Source organism: Acomys minous (assembly GCF_964271855.1).
Source record: "Acomys minous genome assembly, chromosome: 12".
In the NCBI taxonomy this organism is placed as follows: Eukaryota; Metazoa; Chordata; class Mammalia; order Rodentia; family Muridae; genus Acomys; species Acomys minous.
In genome coordinates, this window is record NC_140493.1 from 58,158,686 (window position 1) to 58,185,869 (window position 27,184).

The window sequence follows — 27,184 nt, forward strand, 5'->3', positions numbered from 1 at the left end:
TGCCTCACCTTTGACCATGTCCCCTGGAGGGGGAGACCTGGTGGCACTCAGAGGAAGGACAGCAGGCTACCAAGAAGAGACTTGATACCCTATGAGCATATACAGGGGGAGGAAATCCCCCTCAGGAACAGTCATAGGGGAGGGGAATAAGGGGAAAATGGGAGGGAGGGAAGAATGGGAGGATACAAGGGATGGGATAACCATTGAGATGTAACAAGAATAAATTAATAAAGGAAAAAAAGTTTAAATAAAAATAAATAAACAGTATTTTATAATCGTTAAAGAAAAAGAAAAAAAAGAGGCTATCAATTATAACTGTGACTGTGTAACTGAAAGCCACCTATGTCAAAGGTGAGCGGTCTTGTCAAGTCACAGTCCACAGGAAGTAGTAACAGCTTCCCGAGACTGAGTGGGAAGAGAAGAATGTCTCTGTGTGGGAACTCAGCAGTAGCCAACCTCAGACAGCGCTTTAGAGAACCCATCATGGAAGCTACCCCAAATACACCAACAGATACAAAAGTGAACTGAAAGAAGAAGATAGAGGCGAACATGATTGTGGGAGAAGAACACACTACGAAAATCATCTTACTCAGCACCTCACGGCAATGCTAGGAAACTACTGGACTGAAGGTGTTGCGCACATTAGGCAAGTACGGCATCACTGATCTGCACCCCGCCCTCCCCATGTCTCTACAAATCTTACCTTTTGGTAACTCCTCCTAAGTTATCAAGTGGATCCCCAAACTCACAACCTTCCTGCTTCAGCTAATCCTGCTTATCTCTATCATGTGGAAAGAAAAAAATTCAGATGACTAGTAAAGCATCACCTAGCTACTACACCTTACAAACGCCAAGCTGTAAAACTATCTACACATTCAAGAATAAACTAAGCCACCTGAACAAGTTATATCCATTTAGTTAAAGTCACAGCTTAAAACTTCCTGAAAAAAAAAAGCACCTCTATATTAAGTTCTAAAGAACATTAAAAATAAAATACTGTTTGGTAATTTGTCTTATAAGGAGAATTCCTCCAGTGACAAAGCCAGTGATGTTACAAGGAAAAAAAACCATGTACCAGTGTCTCTTATAAACATAAAAAGTTCATTTATCTAATAAACCAAAAGCCGTACAGCAGTGCCAGGTTAGTACAGCTCCTCAAAGTTACCTGTGTAATTCGCAGACTAAGGAGAGGGAATATCACTTAACAGAAGCAGAAAAAACATCTGCCCATGCTCCACAGCCATTCATTATTAAACTCAGGAAACTAGCAATACGATTTCCTAAAGAGAGTATAGGGCATTTATGAAAGATCTACAGCTGAGCTACTATGTGATTGCAATTTCCGTGCATTCACACAAAGATGTGAAACAAAAGCAAAGATGTCAGCCTCTCCTTTCTACTCAGTGATGCAATGAAGACATCTGAAGGCAGAGGCAGGAGGATCTCTGTGAGTTCGAGGCTAGCCAGGACAGCCAGGACTACAAGGGAAACCCTGTCACGAAAAACAAAAAACACAAAGCAAACAAACAGAAAAAAAGAGGAAAAGGACCAGCACGCAGGTTGCAGGAGTGAAGATGGGCTGTATGGAAAGCGAGCAACGTATACTAACGTAGTATGAAAATGCCACGAAATTCATCACTTTATTTTCTGACATCGAACCAATAATTAAAAAGAAGATTTATATATTTAAAAAGAAATTATTCATAAATGACACACATCTGTGTAAAAAGAAAAACAACCAAGAAGGAGGGAGAGATAAAAGGAGGAGAGAGAGGGAAAGAGAAAATTACAATGCGATACTGTCATAAGGTAGGTAACTAGACAGAAAGGATAATAGTCCAAAAACGTAGGACAATTACCATGTTACCAACATGGCTGCATAGTTCCAAACACTGGTGATCGGTAAGTTTTCTAAAAGCCACTCCTTGCAAAAACAGCTTGCAATACTTAAAAACTAAACCTGAAATCCTCATCATATCTACGGCAGATTCTAAATTAAGACAGGCATCATGCTGGGTGGGTGGCACACACCCATAACCCCAGCACTCATGAGGCAGAGGCAGGGCGATCTCTGTGAGTTCATGGTCAGCCTGGTCTACAAAGCGAGTCCATGAAAGCGAGGACTACATAGAGAAACCCTGTCTTGAATCCGGCCCCATAAATAAAAATAAAAAATAAAGAAAAGAGAAGAAAGACAGACATGCTAAGCATGACACTTTCTGTAGGTGCCATATACTTTGAGCACAGGCTGGATCTGACCTGAGAGCCTCCTTCCTGAATCGAGCCCTCACAGTGCCAGAAGGTGCTACACAACTGCCAAGGTAGGGAAGCAATCCTACCAAACACTGCTGCTTATAACCCACAACAGTGATGAGATATTCCTAAAGTTCCATAGTGGCATTCGGATCTTGGCGGTAACCAACACCTGTCTAACTGGTCTTACGGTCCATTCATCAGGATGGAATCATGCCTTCTACTGGAAACCAAGCCAATCAGGTCATGAATCATAAAGGGGTACCTTCTACACCACTTCACTAAACCAACATCATGATGATGATGATGATGATGATGATGATGATGATGATGATTATAGTACCCACACACAAGTGTAACTCTCACAGCTCATCAAAGAAGCTTCTCTTTACAGCAAATAGAAACCATCACAGAGAACCATAACTGGTTACAATGCAGAGATCAACAGAGCTCAGCTCCAGGAGATGCACCTGCAACATAACTTCTGCACCTAAGACTCAGGGAACATCCAGAAAGGGGTAAAAGGATTGATTATAAGTGATACCCAGAAAGCTGGCTGTCCGATTGTGTCTCCTAGAAATTACAGGAGAGCTATGGCCATGATACCTAAACTATGACATCAATAAACATATTAATGAGAGGAGAAACCTCATGGGGTCACCCAAAGACAAAAAGAATGCAGACAATTAATGATTGCTAAGAGGGGAAACAACTAGTCCTTCCCAGAGATGAGCTCCCTAATGGTCAACTTTGAAGTCATATACTCACAAACAATAATAAATAGCAAGTTGTGTATATGTTATGTGTGTGTGTGTCAATAATAATGAAAAAAGCCATGAATCTGAGAGGGAACGAGGACAGTTGGAGAGGAGGGGTTGAAAGAAGAAAGGGAAAGGGGGATAATGGTACAATTATATTTTAATTAATTTTTTTTTATTAGAAAGCTAAAAGTTCTGGATTTTGAGTGAAGGATGATGACTCAATCATAGCCAAAGGAACAAAAAATTAAAAAGAAAATGAATTTGACTATATAATATTAAAATGTCTGCTCAACAAAGAAACAATAGGCAGAAATGATGGGCAGCTCATTTTTTTCCATTAGGCAAATTCACAGTAGCAATGAATCCAATAGCGACTGTGGATAAGAAAAGATGCTTAATTTAATGTAACTGACTAAGTGAAAAATTATAACCAAATTACCAGTATGAGAAGACTGTTAGGGAGCAAACTGCCTGTTAATCAAGCATAAAGACCTGAGTTAATACCCAGAAGATGCTCCAGCACACAACAAGGACATATGCTCAACCATGTTCATAGCAGCCTTATTCATAATAGCCAGAACATGGAAACAGCCTAAGTGTCCCTCAGTAGAAGAATGGATAAAGAAACTGTGGTACATTTACACTATGGAATACTACTCAGCTATTAAAAACAAGGAATTCCCGAAATTTGTGGACAAATGGATTAAACTAGAAATAATTGTAATGAGTGAGTTCACCCAGAAGAAGAAAGGGTCAAATGGTATATACTCGCTTATATCTGGACACTAGCCCAAGGGACATATCCCATGAAAGCCTTCACTTACCAGGAAAGTGGGTCAGAGGGGAGGACATCCTATTGGGACTCTAGGTGAGAGAAGCATGGGAAAATGGGGAAATCGAAAGACCCAGAGAGTCCTAGAAACCTACAAGTAGAACATTATGATGGCAGATTTGGGCCCAGGTGTCCTGCTCAAACTATGGCACCAGACAAGGACAATACATGCAATAAACTTCGAACCCCTACCCAGATCTAGCCAATGGACAGGACATTCTCCACAATTGAGTGGAGAGTGGAGACTGACTTTCCCACAAACTCTGGTGCCTCATATTTGACCACGTCCCCGGATGGTAAGGCCTGGTGGCACACAGAGGAAGGATAGCAGGCTACCAAGAAGAGACTTGATACCCTATGAGTATATACAGGGGGAGGAGGTCCCCCTCCATCACAGACACAGGGGAGGGGAGTAGGGGGGAAGCGGGAGGGAGGGAGGAATGGGAGGATATAAGGAATGGGACAATTGAGATGTAATAAATTATAATTATACATATATATAATTTTTAAAAGAACTTAAGATCCCCAGCACCCACATAAAATTATAGGTGTACACAGTGTCTAACCCTGACACAGAGGTGGAGGATGGGACACCAGTTGATGCCTGGAGCTCACTGGCTGGCCAGCCTAGCCGACTGGTGAGCTGAAAGTTCAGCAAGAGAGACTGTCTCAAAAACTAAGGGGGTAGTATTGAAAGATGGTTCAAGGTAAGGAACGGTTGCTGCTTTTCAGGAAATTGAGAATTTGGTTCCATTTGGTTCCCGTCCTCAGACTATATGGTTGGTTCACAAGCACCTGAACTCCAGCTCCAAAGGGCTCAGTGAGGTCTTCTGGCACCCATGGTCACTTGCACAAATATGTGCGCACACACTACAATAAATAATTAAGTACATCTTAATATAAAACCAGGAGCAGAAACAATTGAGAAAGACTTTCTGACACCAACCTCTGGCCTTCACATATGCAAGCACTCATTAGTGCACACACACCTGTGCACACCACATCCGCACAAATAAATAAATGATGGCTAAAACCAAAACACCACCTCACAGCTACCACACTGCCGAAGAGTCTTAATCTAAAACATTAAGTATGCGTATAAAATGCAATAGCGGGAATCATAAATCTTCAGTACTCTAGGTAGGAGTAGGGGGGGGTCGAGAAATTTTTTAAAGAGCTAATGAAATAAAGTATACGCACTGCACAATGTATTAATCACTACCTTCATATGTAGGCTACAGAGACGCCTTGCATAGGTCATAGAGACACGTGAGTTCACCGATTCACTATAATCATACGGGCTTTTAACACAGCTTTGACTGCTAGTTACTAAAGAAATGTTGAATAATGCAGAAAGTTAAATAAATAAATAAAGCATACTAGAGACCGCATTAGTTTTCTACTGTTCTTTTAGCAAGTAGCCACAAATGCTGAGGTTAAATAACACAGTCCAGCGGTTCAGAAGAAAGCTGGAAGATTTCAGCAAAGGGTTCATTTTTTGTTCACTAAACCTGCGCAAAACTCAGTCCCTGTGAGGAAGCATGAGGGAAGAGAGAGGGAGGGCAGGACCGGGACGAGAGGCAGGGAGGGGTTATGATCAGCAATTAATTAATTAAGAAATAAAATAAGTTAAAATTTAAAAACCAAGTCCCTGTGACTATCAGACCAGCATCCCCATTTGTTGGGTATAAATTGAAGACCCTATCCAAGCTCTAGCAGTTACATTTTCACTGGCACAAAGCCCCTTCCCCCACCCTCATAGCCAAGGCCTCTCCTGCCGTGGATTTCTCCTCCTCCCTCTGCCTGCCGGCTTTCATCCGGAGACTCTCCACTTCTAAATCCACAAGACCTGACTGCACCCTCACAGGTCAGAAGAGTCAATGTCCGAAACTTTAATCACATCTGCAAAGTCTCTTCTGCCACATAGGCGCACGCATATTAAGATGAGAGCATCATTGTACCGTCTACCACAGAACATAATGCAAAACTCTGGAACAATAATCTAATATCCCCACATAAACAAATCTCCATAACTGTAGGATTAATGTATAACGTGTACAGTTTGAAATACATAAATAGAGAACATTATAGATTATGCAAAGTTAAATTTTCGTTGAAAATAGCCATAATCAGAATTTTTACCTATATTATTCAAGTACTACTACAAACTGGTAAATAGGATTAGCAAAATCACCTTGCCCAGGGGATCATAATAAAGTAACTAAGAATGGTAGAAGATAACCTAGGCACTTCTTAACTGTACAGTCTCAGCTTCCTGGCTACTAAACGGTTCTGTCTTTAAAGTTTTTCCAAGTATGTCTATAAAGGCATATTTGCTCTACTTGATTCTATCATTAAATCTGTACATTTCATTCCCAGTTATATATTTTTTAATTATATTATATATGTGACTCCAGATAACCATTGAGATGTAACAAGAATAAATTAATAAAAAATTTTAAAAATTTTTTGAGTCCAGGACAGCCAAGGTTACCCTGTCTGGAAAAACTAAAAACAAAAAATTATTTTTGTTCCACACACTTTTCAAATCTCGCTTTCAAATATCTATTTTTGTAAGTGCACAGGCAGTGCTGACTTACTAGGTTGTAGGTGTCTGCAATACACAGCATTCTTACTGATTCTGCATTCTCTACACAAAATAGTACTAGAAATAAAATACAGGAAGTACCACAGACTAAGTCAGGGCTTCTTAAATTTTTCCCATTTTTGCAAAGAAATCTGTATACTATACCCAACTATACAGGCATGTAAAATATATACACCAAATATCCATTTATTACTAATAGAATGTATAGATATTTATTTTAAAATAATTCTCTGGCCTATATAACATTACCATTTGTTAAAGATAAAGCCAAATTGCATGCTGATAAAATGCATTGCCTATTTGCTTTCACATAAAAAGTTAAATTTTGACTAAGTATTCAATACAATAAGGCACAGACCATGCACAGTGTTTTTCAGAGTTAATCAATATCTTGATTTTTATTATCATCCATGCTGAGAATCCCACTTCACATAAGTCTGCTGCACGAAATGATAGACACATTTAGGGCCATTTCAGAAGTTGTTATAAATTTATCCTAATGACAGGCTAAAATTCATTTAATGATTAAAAAAATAAACCAAGTCGGTAACTAAAACAGAAAAATTTTAAAGGAAGCATCTAACACAATAGAATAAAAAAAAAGGACTCAGTTGATCCTTACATGGTACACATAGGTGTGAGTGTCTTCTGTGACACTCAGCTAATGCTCCCTCTGCCCTGCAAGCTTTAAAAAGGGACACTAGGTCGTCACCCTCGTAAGGACCTTGAAGAACTTTAGTGCACATGAACATGTTCGCAAATATGGCAACAGATTTTAAGAACATTACTGGAAAATGAGGCTAAGTAAAAGAAAATAATTTTAGTCTTTGAACAAATTCAATTTTTGTAAGTAAAAAATAATTGTGACATACAAGTAAAGCATAAAAAAGCCAAGCATGCTGCTGTACGACAGTAACCCCAGCATCTTCAGGCAGAGGCAGGAGAACTGAAAAGACAAAGTCAGCCTGGGATACACGACAAAACCTTGTCTCAAAAAGAATTTTAAAAAAATAAAAATAATCATAATGATAAAAACGAGTAGGGTAAAAATATTTGCAAGTCTATTTTTTTTTTTTCAGTTTTACACTTTATTTCGATTCATTCTAATGCAATTGACAGTCAATGTGTGTAGATTATTTCTCTGGCAGTAGCACTCATATTTAAGGAACGGCCGCCCCCTAGAGTTCTGTGCAGTCACACACACAGGTCCCTAGTGAAAATAAGCAGGCTCAGTGAGAAATTTTGTAAAGCTTTAAGTACATACAAGTAACACCGAATGGGCTCTGTATTTCTATGTGGGCATTTGTGTGTACATGTGTATAACAATAAAAAAAGAAAGAAAGAAAGAAAAAGAGTTTATGATTTTGAGAGGCAACAATTGAGGGGTTGCACGTGGGAGGACCTGAAGAAAGGAAAGGGAGAAATGATACCATTTTACTTCATTCAATTTTCTTTTAAGTACAAATTGGGAAGCATTAAAAATGATTTTGTCATATCTTCGTTTAGATAGTATGGTTCTGTAAACAAGGTACAATGCACAAATTCCCTGAAAAGAGAGCCTGGGGAGGAAACAAGAAAGCCGATGTCCACACAAACCCAGCAACAGTACCTCTATTGAAAACAAAAGGTTTCTGAGATTGAAGTGACCAAAAATCACAAACAAATATAATGTGATAGTCAACACGAAAAAGATTAGAAAATGAGAATTCATTGTTTACACTTGAGGTGCAAGACCGTCGACCGTACCATCTGCTTGGTTATGGATGACAAGAGACTACAACTTTAGGAGGGACTGAACACTTGATGCTGAGAAGTTTATATTGAAGTGTTTGTGGGATTGAAGGCAATTATAAAATGTGCACTAGTAAATACAAATCTGGTGCATGAAAAATCTCAGAACTACAAATATATATATATTTAGTTTTAAATACCAGCTTCAAATACGAAAAGGCAGGGGTTTTAATTTTCACAATCACAGATGTAAATGTAATCCATTTACTAGTCTAAAGGCGAGACCATCTCCTTAGTGAGTTTGGCTGGATCAACTGAGTTGCACATCATTTTTCAAGGTGCACTTCTGCCATCTGGTGGCAGAAATGGTAAGTACAGGCTTACTGACTCAAACTTTTATGTCTTTATCAAAGACATAAATGTATTTACAGGGGAAGGCTCTCTCGTTCTTCAATTCTATTTTAATTAGTTTTTTTCTTTTATCTGGTACTAACACATCCAAACTACATAGTATTATTCTTGAAATGTTACATTCTCCACTCCTTAGGACCTTCCAAGTTCACTCACTACTTCCTCCAACACACAGCTGAAGAAAATTAATTAAATATCTATGACCTTAAATATATTACTAAAACTTTTGCCACCAAGTTTAATTGCTTCCAATGTCTAACAGCTCAGACTGCTTTTTTTAAAAAATAACTAGCGATTGAGTTTGTACAGAAGATTGGTGCAACAGAACCGGATGTTTTAAATACACATTAGCATGTAAAATTTCACATATGTTACAAATATGACATCTCAAGCTAGTAGAAGGAAAATATTTATCACTCATTAAAAAGTATAAGACAGTGGAATCATCATATTTTAAAAGGCTGAGTCTGTACCTCCTGCCACACTGTTAGAAATTTCAGATAAATCATTATTTTACAATTTAACAGTATCATTGTACTTAGAAGAAATCTTGAGAATATGTTTTGATTTTGGTAAAGAGGATTTTTAAATAAACTTAAAGTATTTTAGTAAAAGTCATCCAAATAAACATAAATAGCCAATAAGCATAAGTTCAACATTAGAGAAATGCAAACAAGACCAATTCACTAGGCTAATTACACATGAAGAGAATTGAAATTATATGTCCACACAGAAACATCAAGTGTTCACAGCAGCACCATCATAATAGGGAAAAAGTGACTATGACACCTAAACAGCTGAAAGGCCTTTCATTTGGTAAATAAATTAATGAAATGTGGTACACCCATACAATGAATCACCACTTGGCCATAGGAATGAATGAATTACTGGATTTTGACAGTGAATAAACTCTGGAAAATGGTGTGCTAAAGAGTCAGAAATTAAAATCTACATATTTCATGATGGCATTTTTACAAAATGTCCATAACTGGCAAAACCACAGAACAGGAAATAGAGTGATGGTTGCCAGAGGGGCGGGCAGGGAACAGGAAACAATAGCTAACTAATAGTCTGGGGTTTGTTTTTGTAGGTATTGAAATATTCTGAAATTGCACAATGGTAATAGTTGTGTGAGCTCAAAGATATGTTAGAAATCACTGAGTTGTACAGTTTTGAAAAGATTAACTGATACCATCTAAGTTATATCTCCATTTCCCAAGAAAAAATCAAATATCATCTAAGAGAAATTATATCCCAATATAGCATGTATATATTAGGAAAAGAATAATATAAACAAAATCAAATGCTAATGATAAAGTGGAGATGGGGACTATTTGCAATTAACTCTCCAACACTCCCCACCCACCTAGGAGGTGGAGGTCATACACCTGCCATCATCCTTTCCCTTGAGTGTGGGCAGGGTCTGTGAAAATGACATCACTCCCATGATTAGGTCACGTTGAATATTCAAAGGCAGGTAACTTTACAGATGAAATTACCCTCCCCCCCCCCCCCGCCCCGCTAAGTTACTTCTAAGGTAATCAAAAAAAAACGAGATTATCGCAGGTGACTGAGTCAATCATATTAGCCCTTTAAAACAGTTTAGATGTTAGAAACAGAAGTCAGAGAGACACTCTCCTGTTGGCCTTGAAATAACAAACAACAAACTACCAGGCTGTGTGGCACCAAAGCAACTGGGAACGCAGTCCCTGATGCTCACAGCCTGTTGACTCTTGCGGACAGCCAGGGGCATCAGATGAGACTACGGTCCTTGTGAACATCTTGAATTCAGCCGGAGAGAGCCTGAACAGAGGACTTAGGTTAACTAACTTTGACTCACACGAACTGTAAGTTAATAAATCCAAGGTGTCTGGAGCCACTAAGTTTGTGTCATTTGTTACACAGAATTATTTTTAAAAAACACATTGTAATAAATATCAACAAATCAGTAGAAAAAAGATAAGAGCAAATAGTTTTTAAAATAAAAATAAATTTAAAATATTCTTAAATGCAGATATGTTCAACTTTAATCATAACATGAAAATTTGGCAGACACCATGCAGGAGGAGCTGGCTGCAGTGGGCAGGCGAGCTTCCTGGAGAAGGTCCACTGTTCGCAGAGCTGTGATGGATGTACCTTGGAGAGGCGCAGCCTCAGGGCCTTGGTCTCCAGATTACTTCTCTCTGCCGCTGTGCCTTCTCCTGTCTGTCACTGCTGCCCTCCTCGTACACCCAGCACAGTGTGAGTGGGCGTGGGGAGACCCTCACTGCCTACTGACTGGCGTGACGGCTTCCTGGGAGGTAGCTCACTCTGTTGGTAATTTTCCTGCAGATCATTCTGAAGATAAGATTTCCATATAATGTTGTTTAGATGAATTAATGATTTTACAGAATTCCTGATCTGATTTGAATAGTTTTAGGAACTTAGGGTAGTTGATAGAAAGTTTAAGGAGATGGATTAAATTATCTTGCCAAAAAGTTATAATAAAGTTAGAATTAAGAGTAGAATGTGCCCCCCACCTTGTAGAGCAGTGAGGACTGCGCAGGTTAGAAAAGAGGGCAGTGAGCTTTCCTGCGTCACAAGCACATTAGTTGTACTAGCAAGAGAGAAATAGGCTTGTGACAAGTTCTGACCAGAGAAACCATCCACTCCAGGTTGGGTCTGAGTCCCTAGGGGTCTTGAGACCTAGGGACATGGTGACAGGTTTTGGAGTGCATCGTGAACATTAAAATGAACTGATGTGAGCTTGAAAAGTCTCCACTGTACCTAGAGTTCCTGCCGTGATTTCATCCTGAGTAGCATACATGTGCAGCCAACACAGTTCTCAGCTAAAGCATAGCTAATAACGTGTTTAAGGCACAGTGAACATTTTCTTTCTGAGGACAGGTTGCAATGGATGCAGGGTTATGAACAAAAAGTAAATGATTCTATTATGGGTATAAGAATAGAGAACAGATGACTAGCTGGTTTAGCTGAACAAGACTTCAAAAATAAGATGTGCAAGGCAGATGATCTGTTTCTTGGTAAATGCAGACCATCATCAGTTGAACATAGGGAACAGCTTGTTGCTACAGACTTAGCTTGCTTAAACTCTGTTGATAAATGACAAAAGGATGGTTGCTTTGGGGTTACAATGTACTTGTGGAGAGAAAGATAGATGGGAAATGCTTAGCTAGGTATGAGTCTCAAAAGAAAAATATATAATCAATAATCCTTGTAATTTCCTTTTGTGTAATGATTGTAATCTGTTTGTGAAAAATGGCTTTGGGGTGACTGTTTTCAGAGAATATGTAACTTGTAGCTATGAAGTTACAGTTTCCTTAGAAAGAGAGTTTTGTCTTATGTGGTACAAAAAGGCTAAGGGGAAAAGTAAAGTTGTTACAGCTTGTTGAACCTTGCTTCATCCACCAAGTGTGTGTGCGTGCGTGCGTGCGTGAGTGCGTGCGCGTGTGCGTGTGATATTATTTTACCCTTTCTTTCTTTTTCTTCGTTGGCCACAAGCAGTACCGGCCCAGAGAACCTAGCTTTGTTTCCGCAGAGATAAGTCTGCTGAGTGATTAGTCGTCATCTCTACACCGTGCCTCAGTTTACTTTGACCTGCATGGAATAAGTGCACAGGACAAGGAATATAATGAAGAGAAGAAACACACATTGGAAGCATATGAAAATATTACCCCCAACAATGCCAAGGTCTTTACTAAAACTGAACGAAGATGCGAAAAAGTTAAACAATTAACAGAACATAATTTTAAAACATTTTTAAATCACCGCAGTGAAGTCGTTTTATTTCTGGGAGTTTTGTTTGCATGTATGTCTGTGAACCATGAAGGCCAGAAAAGGGCCTAGTGAGTACCCTCTGCAGCTGGACTTCCAGATGTTTGTAAGTTGCCATGTGTTGTGGGGTCCAAACCAGGGCCTCTGCAAGAGCAGCAAATGCTCTCCAGCACCCACCGTAGTAGTTTTATCAAAGTTATATCAGCAGCAATAATACTGTTATCTTGAAAGAAATAACTTTTAAGTCTCAATGATAAAAAATTTTAATTTAGTATTATTTAGGCCTACACACAAAAAACCTAAGAGTATATGGATTTTGTATATTACTTCAACTTTTAGGCAACGTATGAAGAAAATGAAAAAATTTTTAAATGTCACAATTAGACTATACTTAATATTTGAAAAGAAAGACTAACAAAAATATAAAATATAAAAAAGTTAAGAAGTTTTATTCTTATCTCTGTCTGAAATATAAGTATCCTTTTTAGGTAGGATGGTTTGTATGTTCTACCAACAAAGATCAATTAGGACATGTAATTTTCAAACCCCAAGCATATCCCTCATCCAGAAGTACTTTTATATATGTCCACTATGGAGTCACGTGCCAAGATGTTTTTCTAGCTTTCAAACAGAAGAGTTTGTATTTATACTGTATCTCAATGTTAACAGCACGTCCACATTGGACTGTGTATTATCTTGGACGTTAATTGCATTTCACAGCTAAGTCTCTCAGGCACTACTCAAGAAGTGTCAGTACCAATGTCTGTCCAGGATGCTAGAAACACGGTGGTAAATGGAGCACACATGACTTTCACATTAAATTTGTTTAAAAAGTCTTCTCTTACTTTATAGAAGAAAATTTCACTTAGGTGGCTTTCTGAAAGAATTTTTGTTGCTGTTGTTGTTATAGTTGTTGTTGTTGCTGCTGCTGCTATTGTAATAGTAGTCTTAAAGTCAACGAAGTTGTTTTTCAACATCTGGGGTTCTTTTTGCAAGTTCAGTGGCTACAGGCCCTCTAGTGGCCAGCAAATGTTGACAAAATTTTATGCAGGTTACCCAAGTCAGTTAAGTACCTAATTAGTAAAATACTTGCTTTAAGACATTTTCATTATCAAGCAAAAGATACATAACTAGTGAAACCTCACGTTCTACAGTGACAGAGGCACTGTATACAGAGCACAGGTTACTTTCTGTTTCCTGCACATACTCACCTATCCCCAACCTTTACGTCCAAAGGCTCCCAGAAGCCTTTTCTGCATCCTTGCTAAACACAGAGGCAAGACAACAAACTGCAGTGGGGAAGCAACGTCAAACACACGCAGCACCACACAGACCTTCTAGCTCACACTACTCATCCATTGCAACCTGCCTCAGAAAGAAAATGTTCACTGTGCCTTAAACACGTTATTAGCTATGCTTTAGCTGAGAACTGTGTTGGCTGCACATGTATGCTACTCAGGATGAAATCACGGCAGGAACTCTAGGTACAGTGGAGACTTTTCAAGCTCACTATCAGTTCATTTTAACGTAATCCTTAATAAAACAGCTGAAATACAGAACAAACGCCACCCTATGCGGGACAGAGCAACTTAAGAAAGTCCTGAGCAACCTGGCACATATTCAATTATCTTTGTAGGTCAGTAAAGTGAAGAAAATAGGAAAATAATTTATTTCTACTAAGCATAGGAATCAGGTTTTGTGTATACATGTGTATATTTTTAATATTTAAATTAGGGGATGGGGAGATGGCTGACTTCATAAAGTGCCTGCCACACAAGCACACTGATTTAGTTTAGATCCCCGTCATTCAAAAAAAAAAAGCCAGATGTGACCTACAACTGTAGCACTGAGAGGGCAGAAACAGGTAAATCCCCAGAACCTGCTGGCCAGCGAAGGCAACCAGTAAGGACCAGATTCAACCTCACAAATTAATGGGAAGGCAGAGAGAGAGAGAAGGAGGGAGGGAGGGAGGGAGGGAGGGAGGGAGGGAGGGAGGGATGAAGGGAGGGAAGGAGGGAGGGAGGGAGGGATGAAGGGAGGGAGGGAGGGAAGGAGGGAGGGAGGGAGGGAGGGAGGGAGGGATGAAGGGAGGGAGGGAGGGAGGGAGGGAAGGAGGGAGGGAGGGATGAAGGGAGGGAGGGAGGGAGGGAGGGAAGGAGGGAGGGAGGGATGAAGGGAGGGAGGGAGGGAGGGAGGGAGGGAGGGAGGGAAGGAGGGAGGGAGGGATGAAGGGAGGGAGGGAGGGAGGGAGGGAGGGAGGGAGGGATGAAGGGAGGGAGGGATGGAGGGAGGGAGGGAGGGAGGGAGGGAGGGATGAAGGGAGGGAGGGATGGAGGGAGGGAGGGAGGGAGGGAGGGATGAAGGGAGGGAGGGAGGGAGGGAGGGAAGGAGGGAGGGAGGGATGAAGGGAGGGAGGGAGGGAGGGATGAAGGGAGGGAGGGAGGGAGGGAGGGAAGGAGGGAGGGAGGGATGAAGGGAGGGAGGGAGGGAGGGAGGGAAGGAGGGAGGGAGGGATGAAGGGAGGGAGGGAGGGAGGGAGGGAGGGAGGGAGGGAGGGATGAAGGGAGGGAGGGATGGAGGGAGGGAGGGAGGGAGGGAGGGATGAAGGGAGGGAGGGAGGGAGGGAGGGAGGGAGGGATGAAGGGAGGGAGGGATGGAGGGAGGGAGGGAGGGAGGGATGAAGGGAGGGAGGGAGGGAGGGAGGGAAGGAGGGAGGGAGGGATGAAGGGAGGGAGGGAGGGAGGGAGGGAGGGAGGTGGGTGGGTTGAGAGATTTAAGTTATTCAAAAAGAACAGAACAGATTGGCTTCTATTTGGTCAAATTGATTTTTAATGTATTACACATAATTTTTATTTTTGAAATTAAAATAATTACATCATTATCCCTTTCTTCCTCCAATGCTTCCCAACCTGCCCCTTGCTCTCTCATACTCATGACCTCTATTTCCTTAGCCGTCCTTACGTATATACATGCATTGTATGTGTATATATGCGCATATATATACATATTTAAATACAATCTACTCAGTCTATATAAAATTACTTATGTATATAATTTCAGGATTGACCACTTGGTGTAGGATAATCAATTTGAGGGCTGTTCCCTGGAATGAATATATAATTTAGTATATATTTATATAACCTAACATGTAGATACATATGTGTGTGTGTGTGTGTGTGTGTGTGTGTGTGTGTGTGTATTTCTTTTCCCCTTAGCACTCCTTAGTTGCCATAGCTCTTTGACTAAGGTTGAGGTTCCATGAGATTCTCCCTTTCATGTTAGTGTTGGTGCCATCCTTGTTCAGGACTTGTTTAGGCAGCCATGTTGATGGGATCTCATGAGTACAGAAAGTCTCTGTCTCTCTGACCCTCTCTGTCTCTCTGTCTCTCTGTCTTTCTGTCTCTGTCTCTCTGACACAGTACTCTCCTTCCCCCAACATTTCTAGGAGATGAAATCTCACAGCACACTTCTTGTTCCTCTGGCTCTTACAGTTTTCCCACGCCTCGTCCACTATGACCCCGAAGCCTTAGGTGCAGGAGTTCTATTGTAGATGCGTCAATATACATCATTTTCTTTTTAAAAAGACTTTAAAGAGGTCCTATCACATTCTTAAATATAAAAAAAGTCATACATATGCTATGTGAGAGCATGTCTACGATCTTCAAGTTCACTGACTGATAATTCTGTCAATGAAAGACCAAAAGGCAGGAAGGCATCAGTAACAGGAAGGACAGTGTGACAGCTTTCACTCATCCATCATAGAAACTATCTATTGAGTGGATAGAATTCCCCCAAACTAATCCCAAACACAGTCACTGTCGTTACTGTTGTGGTTAATCCCAAGTATCAAGGTGATATCTCCTCGATGCAATGTAGAGCTGACTAGGAGACAGGACACTGCACAAGCCTCTTAGAGATTATCGTGACAGGAGTGAGGTGGGAAGACCTGTCCACTGTGGGTGACACCATTTCCCTGGGCAGGTGTCCTAAACGTCATGAAAAAGAGAGACTGAGTCGGGCGCAGTGACTCAGAGTGCAACGTGCCCAGCTCACTATGCTGTGGCCCTGCCGCAGTGATGGCTATAAGCTCAAACTGCAAGCTGAAATAAGCTTTCTGCGAATTGCTTTTGTCAAGAATTTTTATCACAGAAACAAGAAATAAAACTAAGACAACTGCTTTTTTGTTGTTGTTGTTGTTCCCTTAGATAATCTAGAAGGCACAGGAAGAAATATCCAGGCATAAAGTTTATAAGGCATATTTGCTTCCAACGTGTTAAGATTCATTTCCTCTAGAGACAATCATCAGAGTTTTATCCCTTATATTTATTAATCATACTTTGATTCCCCCTAAATGATTTTCCTTGCTGAGAGATGTACCTCCCTAATAGCACACTTGCCCAGCAATGCACAAAAACCTGGGATTCAATCCCATCTCTGCAAAAAGGAACAAAAAGTAAAAAGATGTAGGAAAACTTTTATCTTTTTTATTTGACTTCTCTCGTGTTCACACTCTTTTCTCACAACATAATTTATGATAACCATTTTAAATAAGATTCATGAGTGCTGTGCCACAGTTTCTTCAGAGAGCTCATAGAAATGAGATACATATGCCCTAACCCACATGTATTCCACTTGGTAAATTTTAAATGCTCTAGGCACATTGTCAGCACTTTATAAACACATACATCTCCGAATATGTTAAAATACTACTGTTGAAAGTCTGATTATAAAGAAAGTTTTTTTAATCCAATTTATAATATGTCTTAAACATTTTGGTGTCAAATGAAATTTCAGTGAAGCCAGGAAGATGAAATGTAGCAAACAGGAGGTGAAACAAAATGGCACTAAAACCACGAGAGTTATCTCTCCAGATCAAATAGCCCTCAATTTTAACAGCTATTGACACATCAAACCATCTTCCTATGAGCTACCAAAGGCAGGTGTCTTAGTCACTGTTCTACTGCTATGAGGAGGCACCATGACCACAGCAGCTCTTACAAAAGAGAGCTTTTCATTAGGGCTGGCTTACAGCTCAAGGCAGCCTCAACCTGGGGTCAAATGACCTTTCCCAGGGGTCACCTGGGAGCATTGGAAAACACAGACACTTACATTGTGATTCATAACAGTAACAAAATTAGTTGTGAAGTAGCAACAGAAATAATGTTATGGTTGGGGTCATCACAACATGAGGGGCTGTATTAAAGGGTCTCAGAACTAAGGCTGAGAGACATTGGTTTAAGAGGGTTAACACTTTACCATGGAAGGAAAGGTTAGTGACACACAAGTAAACCTGGTGCTGAAGAAGTAGCTCAGAGTTCTACATCGAGATCCTCAGGTGGCAGAAAAAGAGAACACTGGGCCAGACACCACGGGCTTTTGAAACCCCAAAATGCATCTTGGCAGAAAACAAGAAAAAGTTACCACATAACTCCTCCCCCAGACTCTAAGCCATAAAGGAGAAATAAACTAGGGTCAGCTCTTAGGCTGGAGAATCTGCACCAAGGCTCTGGCAAAGAAGTCCAGTACCAGGCACAGGCCCATAAGCCACGCCCCAAGATGAGCACTTAACCACTGAGCCTCTGCAACCACATCAGCCAGGTGAGCACGCTGCAACCTTGGGCAGCACAATGCGGAACAAGACTTCTTCCACTGACATATCAGGCAGGAAGCTGAAGGGGATTCTCAAGACAGAAAGAGGGAGAAGAACCAATCACCACATGTTACCTGGCATCAGGAAGCTTTCAGGACAGGAAAGAAGTAGCATGTTTATATCACTAAATAAAAGAACTGCCACCAAAAAAATACAGTAGGAGGATAAAGAGAGGCCCAGACTGAAGAGAGAAAGACTCTAGGGAATAAGGGGAAAATGGGAGGGGGGAAGAAAGGGAGGATACAAGGGATGGGATAACAATTGAGATGTAACAAGAATAAATTAATAAAAAATTAAAATACATATATATATATACACACACACACACAAGCTGGATGGTGGTGGCACATGCCTTTAATCTCAGCACTTGGGAGGCAGAGGCAGGTGGATTGCTGTGCATTTGAGGCCAGCCTGGTCTACAAAGCGAGTCTAGGACAGCCAAGGCTACACAGAGAAATCTTGTCTTGAAAAACCAACATATATATGTGAAACAAAATGAAATTGCTCTAATATGTAAGCCTGTTCCATGACTAAAAAACAAAATCATGTTTAAAATACCTACATTAGTATGCTTAGAGATGAATAATATTGAAAGATGTAAAATGGGAATTTTGAAACCAAAATGAAGGTGAGCGGTAGTGAAGCACATCTTTAGTCCCAGCATTCAGGAAGCAGAGGCAGGTGGATCTCTAAGTTTAAGGCCAGCCTGGCCTACAGAGTCAATACAGAGAAGCCCTGTTTTAAAAACAAAATCATAATCATAATCATAAAAAGCATAATAATCAAAATGAGGGAAAGAATAAAATCCAGTTATAGAATGTTTTATTAACATATTTTCCTTAGTTCTTTTTTTACATATTATCATAAAATATGGCTTTCATTTCAAAATAGCTTATTATAATAAAAAAAACATTTTGTGAATTTTATGATGACCAAAAAAGCAAGAATGAACAACTGACAAACAGAAAATAATACTCAATGACCCAAGCACACTTCTAGACTAATTACTTAACCACAAATAAAAAGTATAAAAGAGAAAGAAGTACATGCTATTTGCATGCGTATATACATCACATTGAAATCTATCAACATGTACAATTAATATATAATGATCAAAGAGGGCTATTGTACATCATGATGGCTTTTAATGAATTTTAAAAGTACATTTGAAAGTTGCCTTCAAATCTTCTCACCATGAAATAGATTTATCCATGATATATATACATATATATATGTGTGTGTGTGTGTGTGTGTGTGTGTGTGTATATATATATATATATATATATATATATATATATATATATATAGAGAGAGAGAGAGAGAGAGAGAGAGAGAGAGAGAGAGAGAGCGCACCCCTAGGACAATAGAAACCCAGGAATCTATGAGCATGACCCTAGCTAAGACTCCTAGCATTGGGGGATATGAAACCCGAACCAGACATCTCCTGCAACAAGGCAAAACTTCCAATGGAAGAATTGGTAACCGGGACACCAACCCAGCAACAGAACCTGAGACCCTCAATTTGCCCTGCCTACAAGATGTGCAGGGGTTTAAGTGGAGCAGAGCGACTTCCCACCTTGGGACCCACGCCATGAGAGTGAGCTCACCCTGAAACTACTAACGATACTCTGCTATGCTTGCAGACAGGAGCCTAGCGTGAGGCGCTTCATCCAGCAACTGAAGGAAACAGATGCAGAGACCCACAGCCAAACATTAAGTGGAGCTTAGGAAATCCTGTGGAAGAGGGAGCAAGGATTTAAGGAGCCAGAGGGGTCTTGGACACCATAAGAAAACCCACAGAATCAGCTAACCTGGGCCTAGGGGCTCACACACACTGAACCACGCACGGGGCTGACCTAGGCCCCTGCACACAGATTACATCTGTGTAGCAGAGCTTCGTGCCAGAGCAGGCGCTGTCTCCGGCAACACTGCCTGCCTTCGGATCCCTTTCCCTAACTGGGCTGCTTTGCCTCAATGGAAGATACACCTAGTTTTACTGCAACTTGATATGGCAAGGTGGGTATTCGTGGGAGGCCTCCCCTTTTCTGAAGGAAAGAGAAGGAGAGGCCATTGAGGTGAGGAGGGAAGGGAGAGAGGGAGGGAGGGCCTGGGAGGAGTGTAGGGAAGGGACACTGCAACCCGGATGTAAATAAATAAATAACTTAATAAAAAGAAAATACATAAATGCCTACTAAACACACATACAAAAACAGCCTTTGTCTTTACTCAAGAAAGACTACAGTGAAAAACTGACACCTAATAGGAAGGCTATAATTTACAACAACAGCAACAAAAGCTGTCCTGTTGAAATTCACTTCTTGATTCTAGGAAATCTATCTTATAATCGTGCCCATATCAAACATAAAATACTTTAAACCAGTCATAGCTCAAATCCTGAACATCACAAATAGCACTTACAAAAAAAATATGAATAGAACATTGAATCAACTCACTGCTGGTAAAAAAAAAAAAAAAAAAAAAAAAAAAAAAAAAAAAAACATTTCATATATTTTTGTGTCTGTTTGGAAAGAATATGAATACTACCCTTGGAACAGGATGGCTCAGCATATGCCACACTGGCCTGATGACCCAAGTTTAACCTCCAGAACCCACAAAGAGGTAGCGAACCAACTCCCAACGCCGCAGAGCCGTCCTCCTCTGACGTCACTCAGACTCACACACAAACAAGCAAACTGTACCTAGAGCTCAAACAAACTGCTTGCCTGTCTGACTGCATGTCGCTGGCAACATGGTGCCTCCCTCCTGAGCCATCTTTGATAGAGTCCTGCCTTGTGAGGCCGTGGGACCGGCCCTTCTCCACCGCGGCCACGGGTAAGTCACCCGAGGGACCTTGGAGCTGGGTCGGCCCCTGCAGCTTCGCCTTCTTCTCCTGAGGCGCCTCCTCATTTCGAAGCCCCCGGAGAATCTTTTGATCGGGTTGCTGCGGTGTATTGGACCCACTATTATAAAACCATGCTCCGGACTTAGTGAGGATTTCTTGTTGTTTTCGGCACAAATTACACACCCACATGACCTGCACACAATAACACAGATAAAAGAAATCAGTCTCCCTCAAAATGAAAGGCAAATACAATGAGAGAAATTCAAACCAACAAAAGACTGCATGGTTGTACTTCTGAAGTTAAAATCACATCAAGACTGCTACTATAAGTTAAATAAGTCTTACTTTCTTTCAATTGTCAAGAATAATTATAATGAAATTACACAGAAAAACCCATATCAAAATGCTAGTTGTTTGTATTCTGTAATTATTTTTATTTAGTTAGAAGCATGATGTAGTAAACAGAAAATGAATTTTGGAATTACTCAATTTTACGTAGTATCTCCAAATCAGGAAGCTAAGCCCTTCAGCCAGGGACTGACCCTTCATATCCATGTAACTCAGCTTCCATAATAAAGGTTACAGATGAGTGACAGGACTCATTGTCTTGTATAGTTTTTAAAAACAGAAATAATTCATAAAATACCTGTTAATAATAGATTTTAGGCAATAAGGGTAAAACAGTCTACTTCTTTAAAGAGTTTTGTTTCCTTTAAGTAGCTACTAATGGCTAAAACAAAGCTAAAACACTAATAATTTCAATAAAATCTATTAATTAGTCCTAATTTGTTATATTTGATTTTTTACTTTCACATCTATACTTATGTTTGTACTATTACAATAGCTAGCAGTAGATCTAACCTAGACATCTATTAAGAGATGAATAGATAAATATATGCAACTGAATTTTATTCACCAATAATGAATAATGACCGTGGTGTGTGCAGAAAACAAATGCAGCAGGAGAGCTCTGCGCTGTCAAACAAGCCAGATGCAGAAAGAAAATACTACAGAAGTGACTCTAGATTAGGGATGGAGAAAATGCAGTGGAGAGGCAAGAGAAGGTGGGCAGGAGGGAGGGAGGAAAAGAGAGAACACAACACAGTACATAACTGGAGAGAGAGAGAGAGAGAGAGAGAGAGAGAGAGAGAGAGAGAGAAGAGAAGAGAAGAGAAGAAGAAGAAGAAGAAGAAGAAGAAGAAGAAGAAGAAGAAGAAGAAGAAGAAGAAGAAGAAGAAGAAGAAAGAAGAAGAAGAAAGAAGAAGAAGAAAGAGGATAGATAGATAGATAGATAGATAGATAGATAGATAGACAGACAGACAGACAGACAGACAGACAGGCAGGCAGGCAGGCAGGCAACTATTTTGGAAAGAAGCAAGAGAGAACAGAGAGTAAAAAGAGAGAGTGAAGTAGAGTAAATATAGTCAAAGTACCTGATACAACAAATGTCCATCAATTAAAAAAAAAATCACAAAAATACAAAATATATTTGATTTTTATTATGGAAAAATAAAACAACAAACTAAAACATCTTCACAACTTTTCATGACACTTCAGTAATATAACTATATCAAAATTATTCCAAAATAGAATTTGAAATTTCTTCTCATAAATTGGAATGCTACACCCATTAGACAACAATGTCCCTTTCTCATCACTTCCAATTTGTAATTGAAATATATTTTCAGAATCCAAAAGGACATTATTGCTATGTCACCAGAAAACTCTTTGCCTCTATCTAAAAAAATCTTTTTTGGTTAGTCAAAAAGAAAATCTATAAAGAAATAAATATGTCTTCATGGAATGCAATGTAATCACATATTTCAAATGAGGACTGATCATCTGCTTACACTGACTCTCATCAAACTCCATGTTTCTGGACATTTTTCACATTTAAATGACATACAACAAAATCGGTAATTACAGCACAAGAAAGCCTTCTGCACCTAGTAATTAACAGCAAAGCAGAAATAAGCTCAGAAGATAATTATCCATCACTGCATCCAACCTGCTATTTTTCTCTGAAATAAGAGTGTTTTGAAAAATATTATTTAAATGGTTTGCTTAATGTTCCATTAAACTGGTTCATATTATTTGTGTAGTTTGTATCACACAGCATTGTATTTGTTTATTTGTATTATGATTTTTGTTCTTCTGTTGCATGAGAAATGCATTCCTTTATTCACTGCTAAATTTACTACTATTTTGGAAACTAAGAGTTGATCATCTATTAGCATAATAAGACCATATAAATCAGCGACTACTAAAATCTAAATGCCTACTAGCTGGAAGTCCTTTGAAGTAATCCTGAAGGAAACAGAATAAGGTATTTGATATTATAAAACCAATTAATTATATTTCACCAATTCCCAAATTAGTTACTCATGAATAATGCCAATATATGACATATCATTTTGTGAGAAATAAGTAAGTATTTTTAACCAAAAAAAAAACCCACTGTGATCTCACTCAACTTTTTATAGACAAATTCCATTTTCTATGATTGATGTGAATAAATATAAATATATCCAAATGCACCAGTCAATTTAGAAATTGCTGGAATACAGAACAAAGATGAGAAGCACGCTTCATCTGACATCCCTGACTTAAGCAGCAAGACTAGGCATGTTCCCCATGAACAGCAGCATGCCACGTCTGGTTACAGCCACACACACAAGCTAAAGCAGGCTAATGGGATCTTTGATAAGTATCTGAGAGGTTGTAAAAACAGAGGTTTAACCCTGGTGTTCCTGAGGCTGGCCCTTTACACTCTCCTCTGTTGGCTACTGTGTGCTTTGAAAAAATAGTTCTCCAAAATAATACCTGTTTCTCTATTGTTTATTTTCTTCAATACATGAAGAAAGCAAGCTAGGTCTACTCTCCTTATTCTGTTACTTATGCCAGCAGCTTTCAGACTGCACCTAGACTTCAATTATTGCAAATGTTAAGGCAGCATTTTTTACTTAAGTCACTCTACGTAGAGTGCCTCCATATTTTCTCTATGTGAGTAAATCACCATCATCATCTGCCAGGCACACCCTGGGCACAACTGGCCATCTAGTTGTGCCAATACCTACACATTTGCACATATACACAAGATATACACAGGGATACAAAATTAATACCTTGACCTGAGACATTAAGAAGAAGTGTACCCCAAACAGACATGGCAAACACACTGACTAATCACCTGGCCATGCATGAACCAACCTGAAGAATGCGAGCTCCAGGTTCACCGAGAGACCCAGCCTAAAATAAATAAGGCAGTGAGTGACAGGGGAGGACACCCAACACCCCTGCTATGTCCAGTGCGTGCGTGCGTGCGTGCGTGCGTGCGAGCATATGCGCGCGTGTGTGATCTCTTGTGTCTCTCTCCATGTCTCTCTCTCTGTCTCCCCACCTCTCTCTACCCAAATGTCAGAAATAGGTCATTGATCCAGAAGACTTACTTGTCAAACTAAAATTTTGTTGAGTGGATTTAAAGAAAACCTGGCAATATGGCGCTGTGATGAGAGATGTAAAAAGCACAGACAAATACTTAGTGTCTTCCCACAATGTCAGAATTTATTGAACAACAATAATTTATAAGCTACGCTAATTTCATTGGCTTTAAATTAACCACGTACTCCTGTTTTCACTTGGTGCTTATTGCCGTTGGCTGGCATGGGTTCTTCTATTCCACTCGTTCTTGCTTATACTTCATATAGTGATATTTATACTTTACAGAATGGCAAATATAAAGGGTAAGGAGGGTTCACATGGGCTGTGCTAAAGCTGGTGGCAAAGAGCTGAAATAACTGCAAGGGAGACCAGAAAGGAAGTCTGACAGGCGCAGAGCCACCAGTGTCGGTCTGAGTGGCAGGAGGTTTCAAGTGGCAGTTTGTTGAGCGCCATGTGACATGGGCAGGAGCCTATGCTCTGTTTGGAGCCTGGGAAGAGAAGCAGAATACATTGTTGACTTCACTCTGAAATACCAATGTGCCCGTGGGCGCTAGGACGTCCTGGAGGCTGACTGAGTTAGAAGAATATCAAATATTAAGAAAGTAAAAGAGGCTTTTAAATTTAACCAAGCACACTGTCCTCTATACAGACAATATCTTAAAAAGAAGAAGAAGAAGAAGAAGAAGAAGAAGAAGAAGAAGAAGAAGAAGAAGAAGAAGAAGAAGAAGAAGAAGAAGAAGAAGAAGAAGAAGAAGAAGAAGGAGAAATGGAACACAATTGGTATCAAATGCCGGCTTCACTTCACCTCTGTCTGCATTGTCCACCGTCTCACATTCCCATCCACATGCACACATGAAGACAAAATGGGCAGGCTTTTTGGTTTTTTTGCAGGGGGAGGGGGAGATTGCTTCTCAAATTCACACCATTTGGTATGAATAAGAACTTTTTCTAAAATAGATCATCTTTTAAGCCATAAAGAAAGGCTTCATTTTTTTAAAGTCAAAATCATTTTTTGGACCTTAGCAGAATTTAGTAGGATAAAACTAGAAATCAAATAGGGAGTAAAGCTACAGAGACTAAGCAAACACTTGGAGACTCACTAAAGAACTGGAGGAAATTAAAAGCCTGCTAGAATGAAATGAAAATGAAAACAACTGATGAGAACGCTGGTATACAGAGTTGAGTGCGGAGCTACAATGCCCACACGTAAAATCAGAGAGATCTCAGACTGAGAACTCACTGATGTGCTTCACGCTCTCAGGAGACAAACACAAGCCAAAGTCAAAGCAATAACCCGAGATAGACAATAAATCAGAGCAGACACTAATAAAATGAAAACCAAAAGAATCCGTGAATTACACAGTTGGATATTTGAAAAAGCAAACAAGATTGCCAAGCCCTTACTCGGTGTAAACAAAAGAAATAAAGAACTGAAATTAATAAAATTTGAGACAAAGGGAAAACATGATAGCAGATACCAATAAATAGTAGGTTATTAGTAAAGTGAGAGCAATGAGGTAGGACACCAGGGGTGGAAACCTTCAGCAGGAAAGCGCACAGGGTCCTAGGAGCATCACGGGCTCATTCACTTCAGTGGAAGGTGAACCAAAGGAAGGGAGTATAAAAAGCTGAACGGAAGCTATTGTCTCACAACTCAACTTTTTAAAAAGGCATGAGAGCCAGCTGTGGTGGCCACGCCTTAATCCCAGCACCCAGGGAGGCAGAGGCAGGCAGACTGCCATGAGTTCGAGGACAGCCTGGTCTACAGAGCAAGTCCAAAGAAACCCTGTCTTAAAAATATTTTTTAAACATGAAAGAAAAAGATAAAAGAAAAAAAGGGACAAGAAATGAAAGAAGAGGGGACTACTGAGGTTAAAGGATTAAGTATTAAGCAGACGGCTCCTCTACCCAATGAGATCCTGTGCATCCTTTACCAGGACTTAGCCAGGTGAATCCACTCGATGCTCCCCTCCACAAACACTTCCCAAGCCCCCAGATCCAGCTCAGGTGCCACATGCAGTGTCCTGGCCTAGTGTAGATACTTCTTCCTCTTCCCTCAGAACTATGCTGGGACCCTCCCTACATGCCCCAACTACAAGCCCCTCCCATGCCATATTCAATCCCTCTGAAAATCCTGAACATCATTTACCAGCGTCTGGCCAGATGAGTCCACCCAATTCTGCCCTTCACACACCCTACCAAAGTCCCAGCTCTGCCACAAAGCTCCAGAATACACATCCTGCATGTCAGCACAGCAGCCTTCTCCACTCACATGACTTCATCTCACTTAAACCACATGCAAATTTTAAGCCCAACCTAGTCCATATCCTGTGTTCTACCCCAAATTGTCCTATCCATAACACACGTACAACTAGCAAAACAAGTCCACGTGCCTAAAAGATATAAGACCTCATTGAAAAATATAACTATGAAAGATCAGCCAGAATCTCCACCCCCAAAGAAAACCCATCATCCTGTGAGAATTACCCAAATGAGCACCAGGACACAGAATATGGAAGATCATTAACTATCAAGGAATTTAAAGAAGAAACAAAGAAACAGGTCAATGAGCTTAAGAATAATAAATGCCTGGGATTGACTAACAAACACAAACTTTGGGGCTGTTGGAAATGACAAACAATCCAGGATTTGAAAATGGACTTAAGTAATAAAAGATATAAACATTGAAGAAGACACAAGTGAAATGAAGATGGAATTGAAAACTCCGTAACAAAACTAGAATCACATCAAAATAACAGCCGCTTCTCAATGGACACTTTGAAAGCCAGAGGAGCCTAGAACAATGCATTCTAAGCCTTACAAGACAAAGATGACAAACCTAGACTAATGTACCCAAAACTATCTGCCTTGGTTAAGGGAG

General features: G+C 40.0%; 1 protein-coding gene across 32 annotated transcripts in view; it reads right to left on the reverse strand.

Moving 5' to 3' along the window:
* RIMS2 (regulating synaptic membrane exocytosis 2) overlaps window positions 1-27,184 on the reverse strand; it is a 458,924-nt gene that overhangs the window by 301,605 nt on the left and 130,135 nt on the right. For all 32 annotated transcript variants that reach the window (XM_084751253.1, XM_084751276.1, XM_084751252.1 and 29 more), the window contains one exon: window positions 20,744-21,054. In XM_084751253.1, coding sequence (XP_084607379.1) covers window positions 20,744-21,054 — 311 coding nt within the window. The remainder of the gene's footprint in view (window positions 1-20,743; window positions 21,055-27,184) is intronic.